Source organism: Halichoerus grypus, chromosome 11, assembly GCF_964656455.1.
Source record: "Halichoerus grypus chromosome 11, mHalGry1.hap1.1, whole genome shotgun sequence".
NCBI lineage: Eukaryota > Metazoa > Chordata > Mammalia > Carnivora > Phocidae > Halichoerus > Halichoerus grypus.
This window is the reverse complement of record NC_135722.1, coordinates 74283674-74310502: the sequence shown is the minus strand read 5'-3', so window position 1 is coordinate 74310502 and position 26829 is coordinate 74283674. Positions and strand designations below refer to the sequence as shown.

The following is a 26829-nucleotide window of genomic DNA, read 5'->3' as shown; positions in this document are numbered from 1 at the left end:
TTAAATTTTGATCACATCTCTCAGTCAAGATGAGAATTTGATCAAAAGCGGGGAATTGTTAAAAAAAAAAAAAAAAGACAACATGTCCAAAATGGAGTCACTTGTGCTAAGCCCACATCACCAAACCAAGACTTACTTCCTAGGTTAATTACAGTTTCAATCTCTCCCAGGAACAGAATCTTAATCTAGTCAATCACTAGCACTAGTAAGGTAATCGGACTGACAGACCCCTGCTGTCTCTTAAAGGAAAGTGACCTTGCCACACACAATCCACTCTTTGCTAGTAACTTCCTTGTTTTGCCGCCTTCTGCCTATACAAGTCTTTCATTTTGTACAGTTCTTAAGAGACCCTTTCTATCTGCTAGATGGGAAGCTGCCCAAGTCATGAATTGTTGAATAAAGCCAATGAAATCTTTAAAATTTACTCAGTTGAAGTTTGTTTTCTTAATACCACTCAACTCAAGCAGAGACAATGTTAACAAATATGCACGGCCATAGTTTGAAATCCTTGCTCACCATTCCACCCTTCGCATATACTCACCAGAGTTGTGATAACTTGAATAATCGATTTAAAGCCATATTACATTAAGCATTTTGGTTGTTCTCTCAGTCTTACCTTCACAAAGTTTACTGTTGAATAGTAAACCCACGGAATACAATTTGGATCATTTGGTCCTGGACCAGACCTTTTAGGGACATTCCACCTGTAGGTGTTTATTTCTCCTGAAACAAATGAGAAGAAATAGAAAGAATTTACTAGTGTTACCTTTGGTTCAGATGTTTTACCTGAAGAAATAACAAACAGGTCTTGATATATTTCGGTTAATGTTTATTGCTGGGGAGAATTACTCATCCATTAGAAGTGTTCCAATTAAACTTACCTCTTGATTTTCTGAATTTGCAAAATGGCATATTTTTCATTCCAGACTATGGTTTTCTTTCTAATTTGACCTTTCTATTATCAACTGATGTTTACTCAAGACACGAAGACGTATTGTATTCCTCACTGTTTTTTCTCCTCAAATTTCATATCTCCCTCCCAAGAGTTAGGCTTGAGCACACTTGAGTTACTGTGGGACTCAGCCTTGATTTCTGATTGAATCGCCAAGGAGCTTTGTAAACTCTTATTGCTGAGGTCTCATCTCAAACCAATGAAGTTAAAGTATCTAGAGTCTAGGACTAGGGCATCAGTATTTTTTTTTAAGTTTCTCAGGTGATTCTAATGTGCAGACCAGTGACATATAGTTAGAACCAGAGAGAATCAGAGAGACTTAGTTTCAAATCTCAACCCTATCATTTCCTATTTATCTAACTTTTGACAAACTACTTAACTTCACTGACCTTTAGTCTCCTTACTTGTAAAGTGGGTTAGTCATCCCACTTTTCAGATTGCTGTGAAGATTAAATAAAATAAAATACCTAGGTTAGTGCCTCACACTGAAGGCAGTCAATAAATGTTCATCTGTATGTATACTAATAACAAATGAATGCCAGGCACCACATCTATGCATCCCCTGAGGCTGACCCAGAGCCTTGCGGAGGAGTCACAAATAAACTCACATAAATTGGCAAGATAATCACATTGTAAAAGTCTCAAATAAAAGCCACATTTAAATTGCTCTCTCCTTTTGAACTGTCTAGCAAGGTATTCCTACAAGGATGGGGTTGAGGAAAAGAAATTGTCACTGCCCATGATACCAACCTCTCTTGCCACTCCACACCCCACCCCACCCCTAATTCAGAAACCTGTGTTTTGCTGCTTCAAGAAATCTCTCATGAACATTCTAAATGTCTATCTATAGGGAGATACTTAAACACATTTTGGAATATCCCTACAATGAACTATTACACAGCCATTAAATGATGTTTAAGAAGATTTTAATGACATGGGGAAAACTTGTGGTCCCATCCTAGGTCCCATCCTGTGTCTAGGTTCCATCCCTACCTTATCAGGACATACAGCCTATAGCTGAATGCAAGCCACAAGACAAAACAAAAATAATGCTTGCATGTAACTGCTCCATATTTGCTCATACACCAGTAGGTTAGCAATATAACCTTAGGTCTAGTTTCCATTACCTTTCATTATAGCTCCTCTGCCTTGTTAATTGCAAGATAAACTGCTGATATTTAGCTTCTTCAATGCAAGTGGCTAAGGGGTGGTATTATTAAAGTTGGAATGGTCCATTATTCACCCCAGTGGGGAGCACAGCTCTAAACAAAGGAAGATGCTCAGTGCATGCATGTTGAGTTGGTGGCATGAAAAAGAAGAAGAAGGAAAAGGAGAAGAAGACATTTGAGAGGGACTTCTTTGCTTATCTCATGCATGCCCGAATTAACCATTCTTCTCCAACTTGTCTGGATTTTGTGCACAAAATTATTTTCTTGCTCCTACCCCCAATCTCTGGGCTCTCCCAAGACTTTCAACCTTGTCAGACAGAGACCCTTGTGGGGATTCTCCCCCTCCAAGTTGCAGTGAGAAAAAGGCTCTTTGCCACATTTTAATCACTCTTCCCTCTACCCCCATAACCCCATCAAGGACCCTTAGAAGGCCAGTCAGCACAGAAGAGCTATGTCCCTTGCCAGTCCTCACCATCAGGGCACAGCAGCCTGTGAGGGCTCACCCCAGCTGGCCCATAGCCCTGTCAGAACCCTTCCCCATGCCTGATTGGCACCTTTCTTCCTCCCTCCTGAGTTACTTTTCACCACCAAAACTGAATAACTTTAATTGCTTTTTTGACCCAATTAAAACCATTTCCCTCTTAATAAAAGCGAGACATCCAAGACAGAAAATGTAGAAAGTACAAACAATGTGAAGAAGTAGAAAGGAACATCACCCTAACTATTACTTAAAATACTACCCTGAAGATACAACCATTTTTAACATTTTGGCCTATTTCCTTTTTAACCTTTGTTCCATACTTGTATTTTTCTTAACATGATACCACAAGTTTTCCCCATGTCATTAAAATCTTCTTAAACATCATTTAATGGCTGTGTAATAGTTCATTGTAGGAATATTCCAAAATGTGTTTAAGTATCTCCCTATAGATAGACATTTAGAATGTTCATGAGAGATTTCTTGAAGCAGCAAAACACAGGTTTCTGAATTAGGGGTGGGGTGGGGTGTGGAGTGGCAAGAGAGGTTGGTATCATGGTCAGTGACAATTTCTTTTCCTCAACCCCATCCTTGTAGGAATACCTTGCTAACTTTTTCCAGTGATGCATTAGATTATTTTCTTTTCTTCCTTCTATGCATCTTTAAATTTTTAAAAGTTTATATGACCTTTATTACAATTACTATAGTATTTAGTATTATACATATATATATATATATATACACACATAAGAAGTAAAATGGAATATAATTCCCCTGTAATTATACCTATGATTGCTCTTTATTTCATAACTGAAGGTCACAGAGGATCTTGACATTTACTACAACCACATTTCAACTGTGTAAATGTTATAGGAAGCTCTTTAAATTATGAGATCTTCTTTCCCTTCAATGCATATTTTAAAACCCAACTGGAGTTCCACCTCTTTTAGAAAGCTTTCCCTAATTACTCCTTTCTTTATTTGCTCTGAATCAATCAATCAATCTTTATGGATTTTCCTTCTCTGAAACTTTTATAAACACTCCCAGATATATTCTTGAAACTCTTTGCCAGTTAGAATTCCATTATGATTAATCCACATTACTACTGAAATGATTCATCTTGTTTGTCTTTTTTTTCCTCCAAATTCATTTTAAGCAACTCGAGAGAAATGTATGGCTAAGAGCATACATTCTAACTCCAGCAAATTGAGGTTCCACTGTTACTAATGTATGACCTGGTCAAGTTCTTTACCCCTCTGTTCTTTAGTCATCTATTAAATGGACATAATGATACCATATTTCCTCAATTATAGGATGTGCATTTTTCACATTTTAACATAACTGAAATCAAGATGTATCTTTCAATCAGTGGCATGCTAAGGTTTAATTGGCCATGTGTTCTTTCCTTTTTTAGTAACAGATAAAAATAAAGATGGATATTCTAATCAATGGTATCAGAGTCAACGACATATGTTAGTGTCTACCTTGTTGGGCTATTGTAAGGAAAATGAATTTTTTTTTTAAATATAAACCATAGCACATGGCAAAAGATGAACATTCAATATGTATTAGCTATTATTATGTCTTACTGCACTTTTAGGTCCCTAATGGAGCCCTAGAAACACCATAACCACTTGGTCATTGGATGAATGATGATCTCATATTAGGAGTGACTAGGTGATGGCTGGAACATATTGACATTAAGATGAACTTTCCAAGAGCCCTCAAAGATCAGAAAAGATCAGAAGAGAGTTGAGTCTGGGGTCCTTATCAGCATGGAGCAGATCTCCTGTGTAACTTACCTGGCTTTGTGACAGATGCTTGGAGTTGCTTCCCACTCTCCATGTCTTCAATACCATGGGCTGAGATGGAGTAGGGCCGCTTGGCTTTGTTCTTAAATATGATCAGTATGGAGTCACCCACCTCAGCATGAACCATTGGGCCTAAAGGCAAAACACAAGCCTGTGTGCATTATCTTTGCTCTTTTCAACACTGATGTAATATATATGTAGGTAGTTTTTAGCAAAATAAAACAAAGGTTAGTTTCCCCATTAGCATACTTCCTTTAGAAGGCAATATATGTAATGTTAAATACTCATGTAGTGTTTGGCAATCAGACCAACCTGGGTTCAAATCCTGCTTCCTTCACTTATTAGAGAGACCTTGGGTAAGTCAAGTAACCTGCCTGACTCAATTTCCTCCCCTATGAAATGGGTTTAATATCACCTTTCTCATAGGGATATAGTAAGAATTAAATAAGATAATGTATGTAAAGTGCTTATTTCAGTGCATTGAAACACAGTAAGTACTCAATAAATGCTTAAATTTTTACTACTGCTGAGACACAGTCTCCAGGAAAAGCCATATCCACATGATATGGTGACTTCCAGTTCTGTATGTAACTTCTGTAAGTAACTTTGGCAAGTCTGAAATTGTTCATTATCTGGTAAATGGATATATCAATAATAATAACCACAATGAAGATCCAATGAAATATTGTGTATAAAAGGGATTTGAAAGATAAGAACAAAATTAAAACATCTATGTACTAATTTATGATCAATACAGGGATTTTACTAATGCATGTCCAATGCCATTTCTCAGTACTTGGATACCTTGGGGGTTCACGACATTCCACTACATTCATAGAGAGATACGCTCATGGTAGGGGCTCTGAAGGCACCCATCCTCTCTTCACGGATTCAAACCATGGTTTTAGTTGCTTTTCTGAGAAGACCACTAAAGTCCTAAATAAATCTGAAATTTGATGGACTGTTTTTATCTTTGGAAGAAAATATTTAGTATGAATCAGGAAGTGTCTGAGAAAAAATGCTATTTTGTTTTTAATGATAAAGCTAGAAAAGAATGCATGTCTTTTAAATAGCAAAGTTGGATATAGTTCCAGATAGGTGCATGTGTATACATATATTAAAATGATTATTTGTCATTCATTACTACTTTAATTCCACATGGCTTGCTGTGCTGGTAGGAGTGAATGTCTTCTGATTTGGGGCCTGATAGGTCACCGGCAGCAGTAAAGAACAGAGGGTTGCCTGTCCTGTGCCCTTTGGAACTTCAGGGGCACAGGCCTGTCCCTAAGCTGCAGAAAACGAGTGGATGGGCCTCATGGTCTCCTGGGAGAAGCACCACTGGGCTTGCCTCTGATGGAGTCATGGCTTTGTGTCATTTTACTGAGCAGACCCTCAGTTGCTTTTTGAGGGGCAACCCACTCTTGTTGGTAGGACCAGTGAGCTTTTTTCCTGGAGCTCATTCGACAGACACAGCTCAAAAGAAGGAATGTTCCCACTGGGGCTGACTCTTTTAGTGTCACAAACCAAGCTTGCATGCCAGTGTTAATAGACAGTGAGGGTAAGGGGAAGATGGGTGGGGCATTTAATAATTTATCAAGCTAGCTGTCCTGGTGCCTTTTTTAATATTAAGAAACACCGTGTAAAGTCATACTATTTATATAAGTCACCTTGTGCATTTAAAAATGAGAGCAGGAAAAAAAAAAAAAGGGAACGGATTTCAGAAAGTCATCTAGATTAGCCCTCTGCCTCAAGATCTCATCTTCATGATGGGGTCAAGTTTGGTGACTCCCAGGTGGAAGTGGGGAAGGAAAGCCAAAAAAGCTTATCTGATCACCACGTCAGGCAGCCCAGGACATCAGACAGGCCTAGCAGGTCCTGAGAAGGCCAAGTTCAGGGCCTCCTGAACTCAAACCAGCCCTTCCATCCTTAGCGCTTCTCTCATGGAAGGGGTTTCTCTTTGGCTTGAATTATTTTTATGGTGTGTTCTTATGGCTCTGTGCATGGAGAATCCAGGACCTTGAAGGAGTTATGCAAATACTCTGCCTGCTCTTCTGAGGCATCAGATCATTCCAAGTTAAAATGTCCAGGCTCAGCAGAGGGATGGGAAAGGAACTTGAGGGCAACAGATGTTGGTTAGACAACCCTGATGATATGGATTGCTGTTTGTGTGTTAGCTGGTTATCTGGTTGACCATTCTTTGAAAGAGCATGCTCCCTGACAATGGGAGGACAGGAAGATGTCATACTTGGATGGATGCTGTCAGGCTACTCTGTCCCTGCTGTCCCTTCTCAGGCCACCCTTGGGGCTGGCAGTGCACGGCTGTGATCTGTACCATACCCAGGAGTTCCAGATGCTTTTCTCGTGGCGGTCGGGCCTTGATCTCCACAAATTCACCATCGGTGTATTCTCTGTAAACCACCTTCCTGTACTGAGAGCCAATCCAGTTCTCAGTGTGGTTCATAAATATATCTCCGTGTCTGTAAAGCAGAAGCATCAGAAATTAAAGTCATCAGGAGGTAGAAAACCCTTGAGTGCTTCTGAGTGATTCAGGGGTACTCTGGAGCAGTGTTTCTCAAACCTGGCTGCCCTCAGGATCCCCCTGTGGAGCTGGACTTTTGCACCAGGCTCTCTGGAAGTGGGGCCAGGAATCTGCACTTGAAAGCACCTCAGGGGGTTCTGATGGGGGCAGGCAGTCTGGCCCAGGACTTCCTTCTTGAGGACCATCATTGCAAAGCCCTGCTGGGTGCTGAATGGGACCAACCTTAGTTAGAAACTCCCATGAGATAGCACGTTTCTTCTTGGGACTAACTAACCTCACACACATGCACATGCATGCACACATGCGCACACTCACTCTCTACCACCCTGAATTCCTTCAGATTTCACGTGTATCTTTCTGTACCTTGTTCTACTTTTCCACTTTAAAGATCTCAAGAAAGACTCTGGGTTGTATATTGTGCATTTACTCATATACAAATATAGGCATAGTTGATTCTTGTTATTCACAGGAGTCATGTTCTAGAAAGTCACCTCAAACACTGAAATAATGAATATTGAACCATTGTTCCTAGGGGAAATACAAGGTTAGGTTTTGTAGGTGTTCACAGTGAATTGCCCCAAGATGTGCCATTTTGGCCTGTGGATTATTTTGAGCTGAAAACAATCAAGACCTAAAAGATCCAGGAAAAAATTTTGACCTTCCCTCTAACTGCCTAAAAGTATTTAGGTAGAGGACCCATTCCAAGAAGAGGCTATTACCATAGGTAACTACATTATAATATGAACTAGGGGTGGGAGACAGGGAGGAATTTAGCAATGTCTGTTTGTTAAAATTCTTCTCTCTGTCCCATTGTTTCGGAGTGGCCCAGCCAACATTTGTTTACCTAACATTTACTCTTTTTCATATTCTTATGAATTGCTCTCCTTTTCTTTGAAGTCCCAGACTCCTTCACCCTTCTCCTTAGGTTCAGGATGACATATATAGCTCATTTTGCCTGACTGTCTTTGGAATCTCTCATGTTTATGTGGATTATCCCTGTGTAAGTAAATTTGATTCTCTCGTGTCAATTTAATTCTTAGACCAGCCAGAAGAATTTGAAGGGTAGAGGAAAATCCACCTCCCCAACCCTCCAAAAAAAACCCAGTTTCTTCAAACCTCTGGTCACAGTATTTTCATTGACAGATTAATAAATATCCTTGTTTTATGTGTGTTTCTGCTTAAAGACATCTTATTCAATACGTATTGTTGATTCATTTACTTTGAATTCTGGCCAATAGCACTGTAACTCATGCCTGAATGAAGCTTATCTAACATACACACTTCCTCTGTAAGGCACATCACGGTCTTCTTGCACTTGAGAACACTAGGCAGCCAAATAAATATTTTATTATTTATTTATTTATTTATTTATTATTTTTATTTTTAAACAGCTAAGTCACCAACAAAACACACACACACACACAAAAGTAGCACTAAATAGACCACAAAGAGGATGTCTGTTTACAGAAGACAGAGGGATGACTCGTTTGTCTGACCTAGCTGGGAATGTGCGTATTGGGTGACACAAATTCTTAGCCGCTTTATGCATCACTGTAAATGACCACAGAAGCGCCACAAAAATTGATTTTGGTGTTACAGATAAATTTCAGCAAGTAGGCAAATTCACAAACATGGAATCTGCAAATAATGAGGATCAACTATATATTTAATCCATCATCAAGATAGATGATCACGAACGATGGGGAAAAAAATCTTATCGGTTTTATCTACAAAATATAGTATGTCTCACAGCCTTCCCTTTCCCTCCATTAAACTACCTGCACTCCAACCTCAGCCACCTACATCACTTACCTACATGAACTGAGTTGTTCCTGGTCATTCTACCTGCCTCCCATGCTCCTCCCTTCCCTCTACCCTCTACGCTACAGGCAGAATGATCCTAACCTGTACATTCAACCAAGTGAGTCCTGGTGGAAAACTCTTGATGGCTCCCAATTCCCCAAATTCCTCACACCCCTTCACTATCTGCCTCTGCCAACCTCCCAAGTCTCCTTTCCCAATACTGGCACCCACACTCTCTACGCTTTGGTCATTCTAAATATTCTCTCTTGAACTCCATGTGCCCTCCCCACCTCCAGGCCTTCCATGTGTTATCCCCTGGGCCAAAAACACCCTTGCCACCTCTTCAACTGGCCTATTCCTCAAGTCCCAGGACAAAGACTACTTCCCCTCAAGAAGCTTTCCCTGACCACCTACTCTCTCCCCGGCTCTCCCCCAGATGGGGCCATGTGCACCTGCTGTGAGCTCCCCCTGTGCCCTGCACTTCCCCTCTCATAGTGATGACCTTGCTCAATATGCTTGGTCAAATGTCTTCCCCATGAACCATGAATTCTGTGTGGGAAAGGACCTCGCCTGCCCTTGTTAGCACCGTTTTGTCAGCACCTGGTACAATGCCTAGCACACAGTAGGTACTTAACAAACGCATGTATATCTTCGACCTAAACCACAATGCTTGCCAAGGGAAGAGAATTTTTCTTCGACTTTCCTTTTCCAAGAGTCCTAGTAACATGCGTGGTAGTGACCCAGACACCTCTGGAGCCACGCTTTACTGTTTGCCAGCTTTCCTATTCTGCAAAGTGGGGTGATGACAATTCATCTGCCTCCCAGGATGGGTGTGAGGACTCTGTGGGTTAAGATCTGTAAAGGGCTGCTCCAGACACATACTGAACACCATGTAAGCGCTTGCTCATCCGCCATCTTGCTGGGATGTCAGGTGAATTTCTGGGCCAAGGCTGACCAAATGGGTCAAGGACATTGTGAGGGTCACTATGAGATAGGGTTTGTAAAAACCCTAGCAAAATGCCTGGTGCAGGGTGGGTGCTCAATACATGGCAGTTATTATCTCAAATCCCACACTGGTGAAATTAAATGCCTATCAGTCCACAAGCTCAGGAGTACTAGGAATACAGCTTTATTTCCCTAGAGCAACTTCATCTCGGTGTTTGAATTCTCTCCCACTGCACAAACCCTGGCATTGCGCTGATGAGTCCCACTGGTTGCTTTTCTGGGGTCCCGAGGCTTTCTCAGTGTGTTCTGAGAAAGCCTTCAGGGAAAGATATCTGGGTCCCAAGGTGAGGCAGAGGGTCTGTGTGAACCGGGATGATAAATGTCTCAGGGATAACCCACACTGACAGGTGGTTTGAAAACTAGGTGTGCTCCCTGCCAAGGCTTTGGCTCAAAAGGCAGAGGCATAACAGTGGCGGTGCAGATGGGGCGTTTGTCCCTGGGCTCCCAGCTGCAGAGGGGCCACAGACATGCCTCTAGGGGGCCCGGTCATCTCCATCTGTACTGAGTTTCTTTCTACAGATCCGTTATACTTCGAATATGTGAACAGGCTCTTGTTTTACTTTGTTTTCGTTTATTTACGGGCAATATCCCGAGCGGAGGGCAGAGTGCAAACACAGCCAGCACCCTCTCTCTCTTTCTCTCTCTCTCTCTCTCTCTCTCTCTATGTCCCCTGGGAGACAATCCCAGAAGACTGAGGCTGGAGCCTCCTGCTGGCCCAGAGAGCTGGTGGTCGGAAAACCGAAATTACACCGAGTTTCAAGAAAATCATGACGGCTATGTTTCTTATACTCTCAGGGGCTAGGAATATACATACAACAAAATTGTTATGCGATTATTTCTTTAGTTCTAGCTGTCTTTAAGTAAAAATCATCATTTTAGAAAAGGCTGGGTCAGTCTTCTTTTCATTTTCTACTGCCCCAGCATCAGTCTTGAGCTGGTATCGGCAGCACTGGTTTTGCAGGAGAGGAATGTCTGGTTTAATAAATGGGTTGGTGAGTCATGGAACAAATTTTAAATCATCCTGTCCCTGAGGCAAATCTTTTTAAAGGGGACGAGTCATTTTGTTTCTTCATTTATCCATAAGGTGATGCTGTTCTACTCTCTTTTCCAGGAGTTTAAACCCTCAAAACAGGCCAACAAGTAAGAACAACAACAAAAAAGACATGTTAAGATCAGGAAGAGTTGGGTATAGAGGATTTGTGTGTGGTGTGGCCAGAGAGAATTGGAGGAGGGGGGGGGGTCGTAGGGAGCTGATAATACAGAACAAAGAAGAACAAAGATATGCAAATTAACATGGCTTGGTGATGAGAACACAGATTTGTCCTTGAAAAGGTCTATGTTCAATTCCAGTGTCCATGACTAGTGGTTAGCCTTAACTCTCTGCACTGAGTCTCCTGGTTGGTATATGGGGACAGGGACTACCCAAGCAGCAGGTGTTGTTGAGTGGAGGGTATGAACTTGGGGGAGGAGGTCTACAGGTCAGCTCCAGGCAGATGCCTCTATACCTTGTTTCACTTTACCCCAGTGCACAGGGGCGGGAGGGGAAGTGTGCGTGGGGGACCAGCGTTCCCAGGCTCCAGCCCTGCTGACCCTTTGGTGCTTAGCATTGGCTGACAGTACTCTCACGGGAGGGTCCATCTTGGGAACTTTCGGGGTACAGGGCCTACTAGAGAGACCAGTCTGCCCATCTCAATTCGGGGATCTCTACCAAAGCAATGCCTCCTACCGGCTCCTAGGCCGTTCCCCATCCGATGAATGCTCTTTCCCCGCGGTCCTCAACCTACCCATCTGCTCACCTCGCTGCACACCCCGTCTCTGCCTCCTTCTATACCCTTTTGTCTTCACAGTCCCCCTGTCACTGGGCTCTGCCTCTTTCCCTAACCCTTTCACGCTAGGCGCTCGCTCAAAGGCACACGCATTCTTGGGACAGCCACACTTGGAACCGGCCACCACGAGCAGGGGATGCACTGAGCCTGCCCGGCGTGCCCCCAAATGACTTCAGACTCCCCTCCTAGGGTGCAGATGGGGAGCTTGCCTCATCTTTTGTGCTCATAGTAACAGTCTCTGTCCGCCAGAATTGTGCAGACAAAACCAGGGCAATGTTAGGTTTCCCCACTTGAAAAACATCTACAGAGCATGTGCAATCCCACCCAAGAGACTTGGCGGCTTCGCCCGCGGTACCTTTCCCCTCCTGCGTCCAAGTGCTGCTTTTCGAACTCCCAGTTTTTGTTAGGGGCATAATCCCATTCTACCTCTTCAGCGGCGATGTAAAAGGTTCTTATCATCCCATACGGCTGCTCAGAAGGGTCCTTGTTGCCACAGCTGCTGACCTCATATATCTGACTCATGCCTCTCGCGAAGTGGTGCATGGTGGAACAAAACAGCCTGAAAATACCTGGAAGAGAAACGACTTGGCATTGTGTGCCGAACTCGACTGTTTTGGTTTTGGCTTGGATCTGCTAGCAATCTACAGCATTTTGTTCCCAAAGAAATAATTGGTAAGGTGGATTTTTTAAATACCAATTTTATATCATATTTTCCAGCCAGACTCCAAGGGGAATAAATTACTGTGAATATATTTACTTAGGAGGGGAAAATAATACCATCTGAAATTCCTTTGGAATCGAAAATGAAAACTTGCAAAGTTGCTACCAAGAAATAATTTCTCTGGGTCTTCCCTATTTTACACACCTGTTAGAAGAGAGTTGCTCCTGGAAAATCACTGATAGGTATGATTATCTTAGCCCAGCCCAGTTTAAAATGAACTAATTACCTGTAAGATTAATATTCTAAATTGAAATTAGGGCACATTTCTGAAATCATGTATTTTGCCCTAGAGGATTTCATAAACTATATAAAGTGAAATATACACATAAGGTATTATTAAATTATTATTATTATTCATTAATCCTTTGAGCAAAGGAGGTTCTCATTACCAGTGATAGGTCAACATTATGCCAGGTGAAAAGAAAAAGAAAATCAACTAGATTTCCCTACATAATGCCAACAATCATGTCTGAGAATTATGTAATTTTATAAACTGATGCAATTTTCTAGATTGGCATCAGGTAGATATATCTTAATTGAACTCACCGTAAAATCATATAAAACAAAATTATTGAAAGATATTAACTGTCAGTGGAATTACTGGATCAATAAATCTTCCCTTCCTTTCATAGAGGCTGTTCTTAGAGGTGAGTGATCAGGGATTGGTCTCATTAACCATCTACAATGCCCAGTGATAGCTTTTATCATGCTATACATATCGAAGTATTGCAAATTACCCCTTGAGAATGAGAAAAACCCACTGGTTCAGTGGGTTGTCCGGCTCCCTCCACACTGAGCAGGACCCTCACGAGGAAGGGTCTTTATGAAACCACACAGAAGACACTCTGAAGGCAGACATGGAAAGAGCTCCCACTGTGTGTGTTATTTGCCACACAGCCCGTTATTCACGTGTTCATCATGTTCCTCGCTAGCCAAGGAATTATCTTCTCTAAGAATGAAGAGGAGTTTGGGCGCCTGGGTGGCTCAGTCATTAAGCGTCTGCCTTCGGCTCAGGTCATGATCCCAGGGTCCTGGGATCGAGTCCCACATCGGGTTCCCTGCTCTGCGGGAAGCCTGCTTCTCCCTCTCCCACTCCCCCTGCTTGTGTTCCGTCTCTCACTATGTCTCTCTCTGTCAAAAAAATAAATAAAATCTTTAAAAAAAAAAAAAAAAGAATGAAGAGGAGTTTAAGGCCTTGATTGTGGTGATAACTTCACAGACATATACTTACCTCCCAACTCATCAATTTGTTCTTTTTTAAATGCATAAATAGCTGTTCATTTTTTTCTATCATTTTATTTTTTTCATCCCCTCTGGTAACCATCAGTTTGTTCTCTATAGTTAAGGGTCTGTTTCTTGGTTTGTCTCTCTCTCTCTCTCTTTTTTTTCTTTTTTCCTTTGCTCATTTGTTTTGTTTCTTAAAATCTACATATGAGTGAAATCATATGGTATTTGTCTTTCTCTGACTAACTTATTTCACTTCGCATTACACTCTCTATAGCTCTGTCCATGTTGTTGCAAATGGCAAGATTTCATTTTTTTTATGGCTGAGTAATATTCCATTATATATATTACCACATCTTCCTTATCCACATTTGGGCTGCTTCCATATCTTGGCTATTATAAATAATGCTGCTATAAACACAGGGGTGCATGTACCCCTTTGAATTAGTGTTTTTGTATTTTGGGGGTAAATTCCCAATAGTGTAATTCCTGGATCTTAGGGTAATTCTATTTTTAATTTTCTGAGGACGCACCACACTGTTTTCCACAATGGCTGTAAGAGTTTGCATTCCCACCAATAGTGCATGAAGGTTCCTTTTTCTCCATATTTTTGCCAATATTTATTGTTGCTTATGTTTTTTTATTTTAGCCATTCTGACAGGTGTGAGGTCATATCTCATTGTAATTTTGATTTGCAAACCCTAAGACTCCACCAAAAAACTATTTGAACTGATAAATAAATTCAGTAACGTTGCAAGGTACAAAATCAATATACAGAAATTTGTTGCATTCCTATACACTAATAATGAAGCAGCCAAAAGGGAAATTAAGAAAAAAAACCCATTTACAAATGTACCAAAAACAATAAACTATCTAGGAATAAACTTAACCAAAGAGGTGAAAGACCTCTACTCTGAAAACTATAAAACACTGATAAAAGAAATTCAAAATGACACAAAGAAATGGAAAGACATTCCATGCTCATGGGTTGGAAGAACAAATATCGTTAAAATGTCTATACCATCCAAAGCAATCTATAGATTTAAAGCAATCTCTATCAAAATACCAACAGCATTTTTCACAGAACTGGTACAAACAAATCTAAAATTTATATGAAACCACAAAAGACCTCAAATAGCCAAAGCAATCTTGAAAAAGAAAAAAATTGGCGGTATCTCAATTCCCGATTTCAAGTTATATTACAAAGCAGTAGTAATTTAAACAGTATGGCGCTGGCATAAAAATAGACACATAGATCAAAGGAATAGAATGCAAAAACCCAGAAATAAACCCACAATTGTATGGTCAGTCAATCCTCAACAAAGGAGGAATGAATATGCAATGGGAAAAAGACAGTCTCTTCAACAAATAGTGTTATGAAAACTGGACAGCAACATGCAAAAGAATGCAACTTGACCACTTTCTTACACCATACACAAAAATAAACTCAAAATGCATTAAAGGCCTAAATGTGAGACCTGAACCCATAAAAATCCTTGAAGAGAGCACAAGCAGTAAGTAATCTCTCTGACATCAGCCATAGCAACATTTTTCTAGATATGTCTCCTGAGGCAAGGGAAATAAACAAAAATAAACTACTGGGACTACATCAAAATAAGAAGTTTCTGCACAGTGAAGGAAACAATAAAACTAAAAGGCAACCTACTGAATGGGAGAAGATATTTGCAAATGACATATCCAATAAAGGGTTAGTATCTAAAATATACAAAGAAAAGATACAACTCAATACCCCAAAAACAAATAATCCAATTAAAGAATGGGCAGAAGATATGAACAGACATTTCTCCAAAGAAAACATATAGATGGCCAACAGACACCTGAAAAGATGTTCAACATCACTCATTGATTTGTATATATTAAAGAGCTATAGGTTTTGTTTATCAGTCATATCTGAATAAAGTGGCTAAAAAACAAGAACAAAGAAAAAAATATTTGAGTTGAAGCCTAGGGTCTACTCACATTTTGGGCACTATTTTTGGCCTATAGATATGCAACAGGAATTGGTGAAATGACCAAGCTATTAGGCAGTCACAGATTTATACTCACCACCAGACGTAAACTGGAAAACATTGTCACAAGCTCTTTAGAACCTTATAGGGCTCATGTGTAATACACAAGGCCCTGGAATAATCAATCAAGTCCCTAAAATTATTCCAGCCAGCTGTAGTTCTGAATGCTGGTTTCTATGGATTAAAACTGGCTATTACCCTGCTCTCCCATCTTTGGTCTTGAAGAGCATATTTTTAAAAATCATTGTGCCCAAGGCATCCCTTGGCTTGGATGATTCATAACTGATCAATTATACTAACGTAGAAAGGTTAAATACTCAAAGTCTATAAGGCAGGGATTGTGGAGCTCCTAGTTTCAGGCAGTTCTTGGACAAATATTTTGAAGCACAAGCCATATGTTTTTAACCAATGACACTAAGGGGCATTGAAACTGTGCTTCTCATGTGAAGTAAAGAAGTAGACATCAATTCATAAAGGACACACAGTCAGCAAGTACTCATCTTGGGTAGCATATTGGTTTCTTTTTTTTTTAAGACTTATTTATTATTATTTATTATTATTATATTATAAATTATTATTTATTATTCTATTTGAGAGAGAGAGAGAAAGTGGGGGAAGGGAGGGAGAGGGAGAGAAAATCTCAAGCAGACTCTCTGCTGAGTGGGGAGCCTGAAAAGGGCCCAATCTCACGACCCTGAGATCATGACCTGAGCCGAAATCAAGAGTCAGATGCTTAACAGAGTCACCCAGGTCCCCATATTGGTTTTTTTAAAGACTAATGAAAAAGTTCGGTTGGAGAAATATTTTGAATGCCCATAGCATCTGCTATCTTTATTTTTCATGTGACAGGTAGCATGTGTTGCCCTTTATCTTTTGGAAAAATGTCCTGATTATGTAATTAGTGTGGGAATCTCTAAGAGAAGGGATGAGTACTGGCACTTCAATGGGCCCTCCATGGACTTCAGACCCAATGCAACTTCCCCTCTAGGGAAACCAAGGGTACCCAACAGAATGAAAATGGGGAGGTCTCCAAACAACTTATCAAAAGGCTACTATCAGTCTCTAGAGAATGGAAACCAGGTCATGTCCATAACCCGAAAGCATCTATGGGGCTGTCCATGCCTGGTACATGCTTCAGAGCAGCAACTAAAATGCTGGTGCTTAAAGAGAACAAGAAATATCCTCTTTCCTGGGGCCAAATCATTCCTGGGAATGGATCAAGAGCGCTCTCCTGGGATTTGTGTGGCAAGGTTGTTTAGAGGATGTTGATTTCTGCTTTGAGTCATTCTAGGTACTTCTCTTTTGTAAAGATTTTGTATTTTTATTTGACAGAGAGAGACAGTGACAGAGGGAAAACAAGCAGGGGTAGTGGGAGAGGGAGAAGCAGGCTTCCCACGGAGCAGGGAGCCTGATGCAGGGCTCGATCCCAGGACCCTGGGATCATGACCTGAGCCGAAGGCGGATGCCCAACGACTGAGACACCCAGGTGCCCCACTTCTCCTCTATTCTTTATACTTTGTGTTTGGAATAAAGTAGTTAGGATTGTCTGATTGTAACCAAGGCTGTTTGCCTTGAAGTGCCCAAATCCAACCAATTTCTTCTAGAATGTATGCCTGAAGATAGGAATTTTGTCACCCAAGATGGTCCTGCCAAGTTTACCTGCATGGTCCGGCTGCATGAACACCGTTGTGGAGGTATGGGGAAACAGGGCTAGGGTGTCTCGGTGAGTCCCTCGTAGGTGGATGGTGTTCCCTTGAAAATAAACTCCATGCATATCCGTGTCAGTGCCCATTCCAATCATATGCCAGGAAACTCTATCCTTTTTGCACATGCTTAGGCCTGGCTGGTTGCCATACATAAAGCCATTAATAGCTAAACAAAAGGAAAAAGATAGTCAGAGCCCACTATGATCTTGTAGATACTGAAAACACACCATTTTAGTTGAGGATTATCAGTGTGGGGGGGCGGGCTGTTCAAGTGTTCAAGTTCAAACTGTTTACAGAAGATCCTTACTACCAGAGAGTAAATAGTACTGGAGAAAAGGCACACAGTGAATCAATCCAAACTGGAGACTAAACTGAACAACAAGAATGAAAATATACTAAAATTGTGAAAATGTTATATTTAACAATATATACACAAGGGCACAAGTCCTAAGAATCAATAAGGAATAAATCAGGTTGTTTTCTGGCATAATTTTTTTCTGACAAAATTGTTTGATAGTGTAATATTATATCCTGCAATTCACATTTTAGTTTTGCAGATTATGAAGAACATCATCCCTGTAAAAATATCTATGAACTTCATCAATTTCCTCAAAGCCTGCTCTAGAACTCTTGATTTAAAAATCATTTTCTTTTGAGGTTCTTATCTTGTTATCTCTTTTAAGTGTCTCTTTCTCAGTTTGTTAATTCATTTCATTTTGTTAGATCTTCATCTGCCAATGGATTTGCATTTGATTCCAAAAGTTGCCAGACATCCCTTTACTGATTTCATGGATCTTGCACCATTTGAAAGATTTGCAATTGATTGACATTGTATTTGCATGTCTGGTCAGTGGAGAGGGATTTTTCTTGCAGGGGAGAGGGGTGCTAAGTTTTAAGAGGTTAGACTTTGAGTAAATAATTTTGCCTTTTGATAACTTTTATTTCCCTACCCCAATAAAATAACTGAAAGGACTTTGAATAATGATGATTTAAATAATGGAGACTTTCTGTATCTCCTGAAATGAAAATCTTTTATATCAACCTCAATCCACTGATAGTGACTACCTGGAGCAGTGCCTTGAAAAGAATTTAGAAACCACATTCCCACTCTGTGAGGGATGAATATATTAACTGAATAGCACTGTTTGACGGGGGGGGGGACCACACATAATTATGTCTCATGTTTGATGTCCCTTAGATAAAGATTCTATACCCGCGCCACTCCTTATAATGCCCATAGTAGGAAAGAACAACTATCATACATATGAATGATCTTCTTTATAATCCCATTATCAGATAAAATCATTTTTTTATTTCTGTGTCTGCAGAACCAGTGGTACTTGGTAATTTTATTCAAATGTCTGGGATTATTAGTAGAAAGTCTAAGAAGCCTGGAGGCTTCTGAGAAGAACATTGCATTTTCTGAAAAAAATCTTTGATAATGCTTTTGCAAATAAATTATGTAAATCTTGTCCACTGAATGTTAAAGAGATTTTTGTAATTTGTCAGATAAAGGTACCCAAAGCCCATGATAAGTTCTGGTAAAGAAGTTACACTGTTCTGCCTTCTTGTGTAGTCTTGTCCCCTAACTCAGTCAATATTTGTTGACTAACCCAAGAACTACTGTAGGTACGCTTCTTTTTTGTCATAAAAGACCCCCAAGGACAGCTCGCAAGCCACTGGGGATGCCCTTGAGGGAAAGAGATCAACAAACACCTTTGAATATAGACTATATAATAGGTGTAATGCAAAGCACTGTCTACCATGTGAGGCACTTTCTCTTTGGTACTGTTGCCATCATTCTTCCCTCTACTCCATGCAAGCAAGCCTGGAGATAGAATTTAATTTATAATTAATGTAAAATTTAAATTAAAATACATTGCTTTCCTTGCATTTTGTTTTAAAGGTGGCATATTTTACACATCCAATATATGAAATTGTATTTCACATTGTCAAACCAGGGTGGGGCTGGATGTGACATGGTCCATTAGGGGTTTAATGCTTTCTCTTTACAGGCCTCTCTTACAATAAATTTCTTTTGCAACTTAGCTTTTCCATGAAGGAATTGCTGTTTCCTCATTCTACTTTATTCCACCCCCCCCCTTTTTTTGGCTGCTAGGAAGGTTGGAAACAAATTTCATTATTCAGTTATAACAAAAATTTTGTAGAAGATGGTATTGAAAATGAGTTACTCTGTGCTTTTCATTGGTCGAAGAGGAGACTGTTGGCATGGAGCACCCAGGACCATAGGAGTCTGTGAGCTGCCTGCTATGGGTCACTTGGAACTTCCTTGGGGGAAGGGAGATTAGGGACTATTTTGTTATTTTCCCATAATGTTTCAAAGGCAATACATAGTTGTTATCCTTGGTCCTAAAATGAGAAATCTGGCACCTGTTCTCTTAGAGTGCTTGCTTTGGGCCCCTTTGTTGACTGCACACTCTAGTAGTTGTTTGAGTTTGGGCTCTCACTCATTATTCTCTCACCTTAGGTAGTGTGCCCAAGACAAATGAGAATCTTGTGTTAGTCACACCAATTACAAGGTGGTTTGCCACTGTTACAACTGATAGAAGAGACACAGAGAAGGGGAATTAAGTAATTCCTTCTAAATAAGATCTGGGACAGGAATGGGTAGCATTTTACAAATTAGCACTTTAGACAGTCCTTCATGTATTTGATAAGAGATGCTTTGCTGTTTAATGTTTATCTCTAATGATCACTTGGATTATCAGGCTTAATGATATGATTACAAACCCAAGGGAGGGCATTTTGTCAGTAATTTTGTACTTTTATAATGTACTGTGATCTTTGCTAGTTCATATTCTGTGTTGCTTCATCTCAAGCTGATGAAGTATTCTGGAAGTATTAATTAAGTTTCACAGTATCGCTGGGAGATAGGGAGGTTTCACCATACATTCTGAGATGAAGTCATGAAATAATCTACGTGTGACCAAGAACAATATCCAAGAAACCAAAATTAAGATAGTTAAAACATTTGAAACATTTTCATTTCAAAAGCAATTACACCTTTCCCTTACAGAAGGGAAAGTCATTTTTCATACCATGCATTCGGTTGGACTTCACAAAATCCTTGTCTTCTTTGTCAATACTGAAGGGGTGCCACATAAACCTCTGAATGTTTTCGTCAAGATACCTGCTCAAGTTCTCATCAAAGACTGTGAAGAGTAGGTAAAATTCCTTGTCTATTCCTTTCTACAGAGAAGAAAGAAAGGAATGTATAAAAAGTACAGCTTGGAGGGAATTCTTATCTCTACTTCACTTTCAAAGTTAACACAAAGTAAATGAGGACCAACATCAGCCATGGATTTACTGGGTCATTTTGTAAATCAGGATTCTGACCGTGATTCTGATAAATTCATTTTATACCGTAAAATTCCATCTTCCTCATTACATCCTTCTTTCTCCCCATGGGACTTGCTCAGAGGAAATAAGTCCTTACTCACAAGCTTTCCTACACTGTGGGACTCCTGTTTTCAGGCTGGTTGTCACTCTCTTATGCTCCAAGCCCTGGCCTCTCTCTCTGACTGTCTCCTTGTCCTCATCCCTTGCTTACTCCAGCTCCCTGGTTTTCTGCTCTTCTATGATCACCCAGCTTCGCTCCTACCTCAGGGACTTTTCATGTGCTGTTCCCATTGCCTAGAAGTTTCTCCCAGGTCTTGCTTGGCTCACTCCCTTACTCCATTCAGTTCTCTGCACAAATGTCACCTCCTCAAGGGCTCTTCCCAGACCACCCTGTCTAAAACAGTCACCCAGCTTCCATCCTACCTGCAGACTCACTCACTCCCTCCCTCCCACTATACTCTTCTTCATAGCACTTATCTCCATGGGAAATGATATTTTATTTATGCATTTAGGTTTTTGATTGATGTCCCACTGCATTGTAGCTTTGTGAGGGTAGGGACATTTTGGATTCCTCTCTGTGTCCCAGTTAAAAAATAATGCCTGGAAAAGCAGGCACTCTACATGTTTTTGAGTGAAATAATGAATTCATATAACCCATGAGACTTTGCTAAATTATGTTAACATAAATTGAAATTGAGGGGACCATGGATTACTTCCCACTGTGTATATTCCTAATCCATGTGTTTGAGCATGTCTGACCACACAGCATCCCGCATTGCTGAAATATGCTTTTCTTTAAAGCTGAACCAGAGAGGTGACTATATTTTCTGTCCTTCAACCATCTTCTTATCTCTAATGTGTTCCCCTCCAACCCACCCTTTACCCTGCTGCCTGCTCCGGAGGGATCCCCAGCAATGCCACAGATCACATCTCTCTCCTTCTGAAACTGGACAATACAGTCCAAACTTGGAGTGATCTGGTCCTTGCCTACCTGCTCAGGCTCATATCTTGGCCCTTCCCTCCTGGCACTTTGACCAAAGTGAGGTCAAACTCCTTGCAGCAATCTGAATTTGCTGTATTCTGAGGGCCTTTGTCTTTCATGCATGCATCCCTTCAACTTGAACATCTGCCACCCTAATCCAACTTCAAGGGCCAGTTTAGCTGTCCCACCTCTGTGATGCTTTCCTAATGTATCATCAAAGATGTGGGTACCCTTTGCTTTATTCTCATACCATACCTTATATACAGTTATTGCTTTTATCACATGGTGTTTTAGAAGGCAGTAGTTTAAGATCATGAGCTATGAAAAGGAACAATGCAGGCTTGAAATTTTTCAAAGTAAAATATAAAAAATTGGGGAGAAATAAGAGGTCAAGTATACTTTAAAAGATTATGGGATTCTAATGTCATTCTACTTATCCACTGTGGAAACTGGGGCAAGTGATTTACCCTCTCTAAGCCCTAATTCCCTCATTTGCAAAAGGAGGATAAGAGTAGCCACCACTTCCTGTTTTTTGGTGAAGGTTAAATTAGATAATATAGGTAAAGCACTCAACACAGCATCTGGCAAATCCCAAGTACTCAATGTTAATTGTGATTATTAGCTATGATTTCAACTGTCCATAAAACAAGAAGGAACCGCTGAAAGGTATTGAGTTGAAGAACCTCATCACCTGTGAGTTATTTGGAAGGTAACTGGGTCTATGAGGGTGGGAAATTAACCCAGGAAAAGGTTAGAAAGTGATAGGTGAAAGGTGATAGGACCCTGTGTGATGGTTAATTTTATGTGTCAACTTGACTAAGCTGCAGTACTCAAATATTAGGTCAAACATTTTTCTGGATGTTTCTATGAAGATGTTTTTGGATGAGATTAACATTTGAATTTGGTAGATGGAGTAAAGCAGATTGCTCTCTCCAATGTGGGTAGGCCACATCCAATCAGTTGAAGGACTCAATAGAACAAAAGTCTGACCCTCCCACAGGTAAAAGAGAATTCCTCCCACCTTTGAAGTGGAACATTGACTTTTTTCTGCCTTCACACTTAACCTCAAACATATGGTCTTCCTGGGTCCTGAGCCTGCTGGACTTTTGTGTCTCCTGGGTCTCTTGCTTGCCGACTCTCTCTGTAGATCCTGGACCTTACCAGCCTCCATAATCATGTGAGCCAAGTCCTTATAATGAGTCCGTTTCTATTTCTATATACATCCTTATGGTTCTTTTTCTCTGGAGAACTTGGATTAATCCATCCTGCCATCTGTGCATGGAATGCATCTGAGTGATGGCTAGTGTCCGCAGCAAAAAATTCTTTTGTGAAGAGCATTTACATCAGTATGATTTAGGCTCCCATAGCAGCAGGGAAACCAGGAGGTCTGAATCATGATCGATCACACAACTCTGAGTGTTGAAATGTGGATACGGGAAGTGAGTTTTGCAAATAAGGTTGTCCTGAAATTTTTAGTGTCTACTTGTAGACCACACATTTAATATTTGAGTGTGTGTAATGTGGCATTTTCTGCTACCTAAACTTCTTAATATGATTTTGAAGATGGAGTGCTTATCCTGTATTTCATTTATTCAACCATAAATATCGGTGGAGTGTCAGCAGTGTACCAGGCATTGTTCTGGGAAATGAAGATAAGACAGACAACTTTCCTGCTCTGTGCTACCTATATTCTTGTTAGAAGAAACATACCAGAAACATAAAAAATAAACAAAGAAAATGTCCTATGAAAATCAGGTGATGTGATAGAGTATGACTTTAGCTTGGTGATCAGGGAAGGCTTTTCTAAAGAGGTGACAGGAAGAGCCAGCCATGCAAGGTCAGGGGAAGGCATTCCAGGCAGAGGGAACCTAGTAAAGAGACCCTAAGCCAAGGATAATGTTGGTCTGTTCAAGGAACAGCAAGGCTTATATGGATGGAGCAGAGGTAGGCATGAGGGAGTGTGGGAGACATATCAAAGAAGGAGTCAGAGGCTGGGCACATAAGGCTGGGCTAAGAAATGTAGATTTTTATTCCAAGTGTGATAGGAAGCCACTAGAGGGTGTTTAACATGGATGTGATTTGATCTTATTCACATTTTAGAAAAGTCACACTTGCTTCCCTGTGTAGAAACAGATCACAGGAGAAACAGGGGCATGAAGAGGGGATGATGCATGATCTAGATCAGAGCTTGGACCAGGCAAAACATATTTTCCTTTTGCTATGAAGGACATCGGAAAGACAGCAAAATTTTCAAGGGTGCTCAGATTTGATAATAGTACAGTATCAAGACTAATTTCCTGACCTGGATAATTATGCTGCATTTATGTCAGAGAGTGACCTCACTTTTCAGAAACATGCTGAAGAGACATCAAGTCTATAACCTACCTCAAACAGGTCAGGAAAAAGAAAACAGAAAAATGAAGAGAAAGCTAATAAAGCAAATGAGGCAAAATGTTTATATTTAGGGAACCTGGGTGAAGGATGTATGGGAATTCTTTGTGTGGTTTTTTGTGCAACTTTTGCGTAAGTCTGAAACTATTCAGTAATTATTCAAAATAAGATAGGCATAGATGGCTGGATAGACAGAGGGTAGAAGTAGGGAGTCTGATTAAGTGGCCATTGTAGAAGGCATGGGTGTTAGCAAAGGGCCTATTAGCACCTAGTTAGATTCTGTGACATCCATTCACCCCTGGGAGAATTTCCTGGAAAGAGATGCAAATACCTCTTTCATGTTCCCGATCTACCTGAAGAGAAGAGACCTAAGCTTTGACCTACAGATGGCCTGCGTTAGTATGTGTTTCATAAGTACTTTTCGCATTGAAGAAACTTTCTGTCTGGCCAAGTGGATTTCTCTCTCAGCCAAGTCCCAGGTGTGGGGTATTTCAGGTTACTATTAATTTTTCATGAACTTCGTGTAAATGGACTGACCATGAGCGGTGTTTGGCTCAGGCAACAATCTTCACATACTATGACGTGCTTCTAGCAAGCATCCAAGCTACTTGGATGAATTGGGGCAAAATCAGAACTACCTTACAGAAGTTTTCTGGCACTCAGTTTCCTGGGGTCAGGTATTTAGCTACAGGAAGCAGGGTAGTGCATTGGAAAAACAAAGTTGGAAGCTCAAAGCCCTCTGTTACTGCTGAGTTTCAGTATTTACTACTTGGGATATCACTCAATGTCTCTGGGCCTCAGTTTCTTTCTTTCTTTTTTTTTTTTATTCTTTTTTTTTCTTTTCTTTTTTTATTATTATTTAAGACCTTTATTAACGGGTGCTTGCTGTTTGTTGATTTTTTTGAAAAAATCAAGTTGTAAACTTTTTATTACAAATTAAAAATGAGGTTCTTAAAAATCTCAACTTGACCAGATATGAAACAATTTAAAAACCTTTAAAGGTGTATTGAGAAAAACCAGGTTTTGTTTTTTTTTTAAAAAAACACATTTGTCGGGGCGCCTGGGTGGCTCAGTTGGTTAAGCGACTGCCTTCTGCTCAGGTCATGATCCTGGAGTCCCGGGATCGAGTCCCGCATCGGGCTCCCTGCTCAGTGGGGAGTCTGCTTCTCCCTCTGACCCTCCTCCCTCTCATGCTCTCTGTCTCTCATTCTCTCTCAAATAAAACAAAAAAAAAAAAACAAAAAAACACGTTTGTCATTACCAAAAAGAGACGTCTTTAGGTAAAAATAATAAAAACCCCATGCTGCATAGATAATGCAGATAGTTCTATTTATCTGGTCAGTGTGGGCCTCAGTTTCTTTAGCTTTAAAACAGGCATGTCATTCTGCTTTGCCTTATATGACTGTTGGGGTACAGTGTAACTGTTCAGTCCTATTACACATGCATTATTGAGGGCCCATTTGGAGGGCCCTGACACACTGAGCCTCTAATAGACATTTCTAGGATTGGAACTTTGTGCAGAAATGAAAATCTGAGGTGGACTAAGACACTTTGTGTCCTTTACCTAGAAATTCCCTGGAGCCCAGAAGTGGGTGCTTACAATGCCAACATTATAAAATATACCATGTAAATAAATAGCCTTGCTATTTCTGATTGGTGAAATAAATCAAAATGATTGATTAGATTTTCCTCCTTTCATCAATGTGTTTAATATCATGTAGACATAGCTTGAAATGCTATGCTTTGCCACACTAGTCAATGCAACCAGCAAAGCCTCCAAGTTGGGACTTGCAAGAATTTATCTACATGCTTTCTTGTGCCCTTGACCCTAGTGATTCACTTGCAGCTTACAGTGGTGAGTTACAATGGTTCTCTACCTCGGCTACACATTAGAAAGCACCTGGAGATTCTGATTGAATCAGTCTGGAGCACTGGAATGAAAGATGTTTAAAAGGTCCCCTATGTGATTCTAACATGTGGCCAAGTTTGAGAAAACTTGTCCAAGAAGAAAGGGTCCCAATTCACAGTCCATGTAGATCCCTAAAGATTTCTAGAATCAAAGCAATGCACAGGGACAGGGACCCACCAAATTCCACCCACAACAAGCAGAAATCCTGGGTTTCTGGGTGGGCATCTATAACTTTCAGATCTTAAATTTACCTTAAAATTAAATTCAGATCTTAAATTTACAAAAAGTAAGATACTCATTCTGTATCTTAAGTCAATTTTAAGAAGGAGGAAAAACCGCTTTTCATACCTGACGCCTTATTACACTCTTATCCTTAGCCATATTATTGCTGTCTCCCACATACAACCCTGAGGAGAATTTAGTGACCTTGGATGGCCTACCTGTGTCCCATCAGCATTGAGAGCACCCTTCTTACAGACTAGCAAGGGCCCCACAAGACCAGCACTGGTGTCCTGGATGGGCTCCACCGCTGAGAAGTAAAGATAGGTCAGACAGGGGGGATCACCGGCCGTTGGGCTTACACTCTCAGGCACTGTCCACTTGTACGTGAAGGTTTCACCTGGCTTCACATGAGCCCCTGGCTTCAGAAATCCTGGGCAGATAATAGATACAGTTACTCTCAAAGCAAGAGCCAAGAACATTAGATTTGTCAGACTGGGTCTTCCAGCCCTGGGGTCTCTCTCTGATGATGTATTTTGTAGAAGAACAGTTGTTTCCACTCGGGTATCCTACCAGGGAGGTCACTGTCACTGTCCGCTGTTGTATGAGATAGCAGCTTATATCCAAGGGTCATCTTCTCCAGAGATTACATTTAGTGTCTTCGTAGATACTATTTCTTACCCAAATACTAGGCTTAGCAAATA

The 26829-nt window shown here is 40.6% G+C and overlaps 1 protein-coding gene across 1 annotated transcript in view; it reads right to left on the bottom strand.

Moving 5' to 3' along the window:
* HEPHL1 (hephaestin like 1) overlaps positions 1-26829 on the bottom strand; it is an 88271-nt gene that overhangs the window by 27321 nt on the left and 34121 nt on the right. The window contains exons 9-15 of the mRNA XM_036075008.2: positions 26347-26558; positions 20324-20474; positions 17218-17430; positions 11939-12152; positions 6748-6887; positions 4402-4542; positions 617-723 (exon numbers count right to left, since the gene is read on the bottom strand). Coding sequence (XP_035930901.1) covers positions 617-723; positions 4402-4542; positions 6748-6887; positions 11939-12152; positions 17218-17430; positions 20324-20474; positions 26347-26558 — 1178 coding nt within the window. The remainder of the gene's footprint in view (positions 1-616; positions 724-4401; positions 4543-6747; positions 6888-11938; positions 12153-17217; positions 17431-20323; positions 20475-26346; positions 26559-26829) is intronic.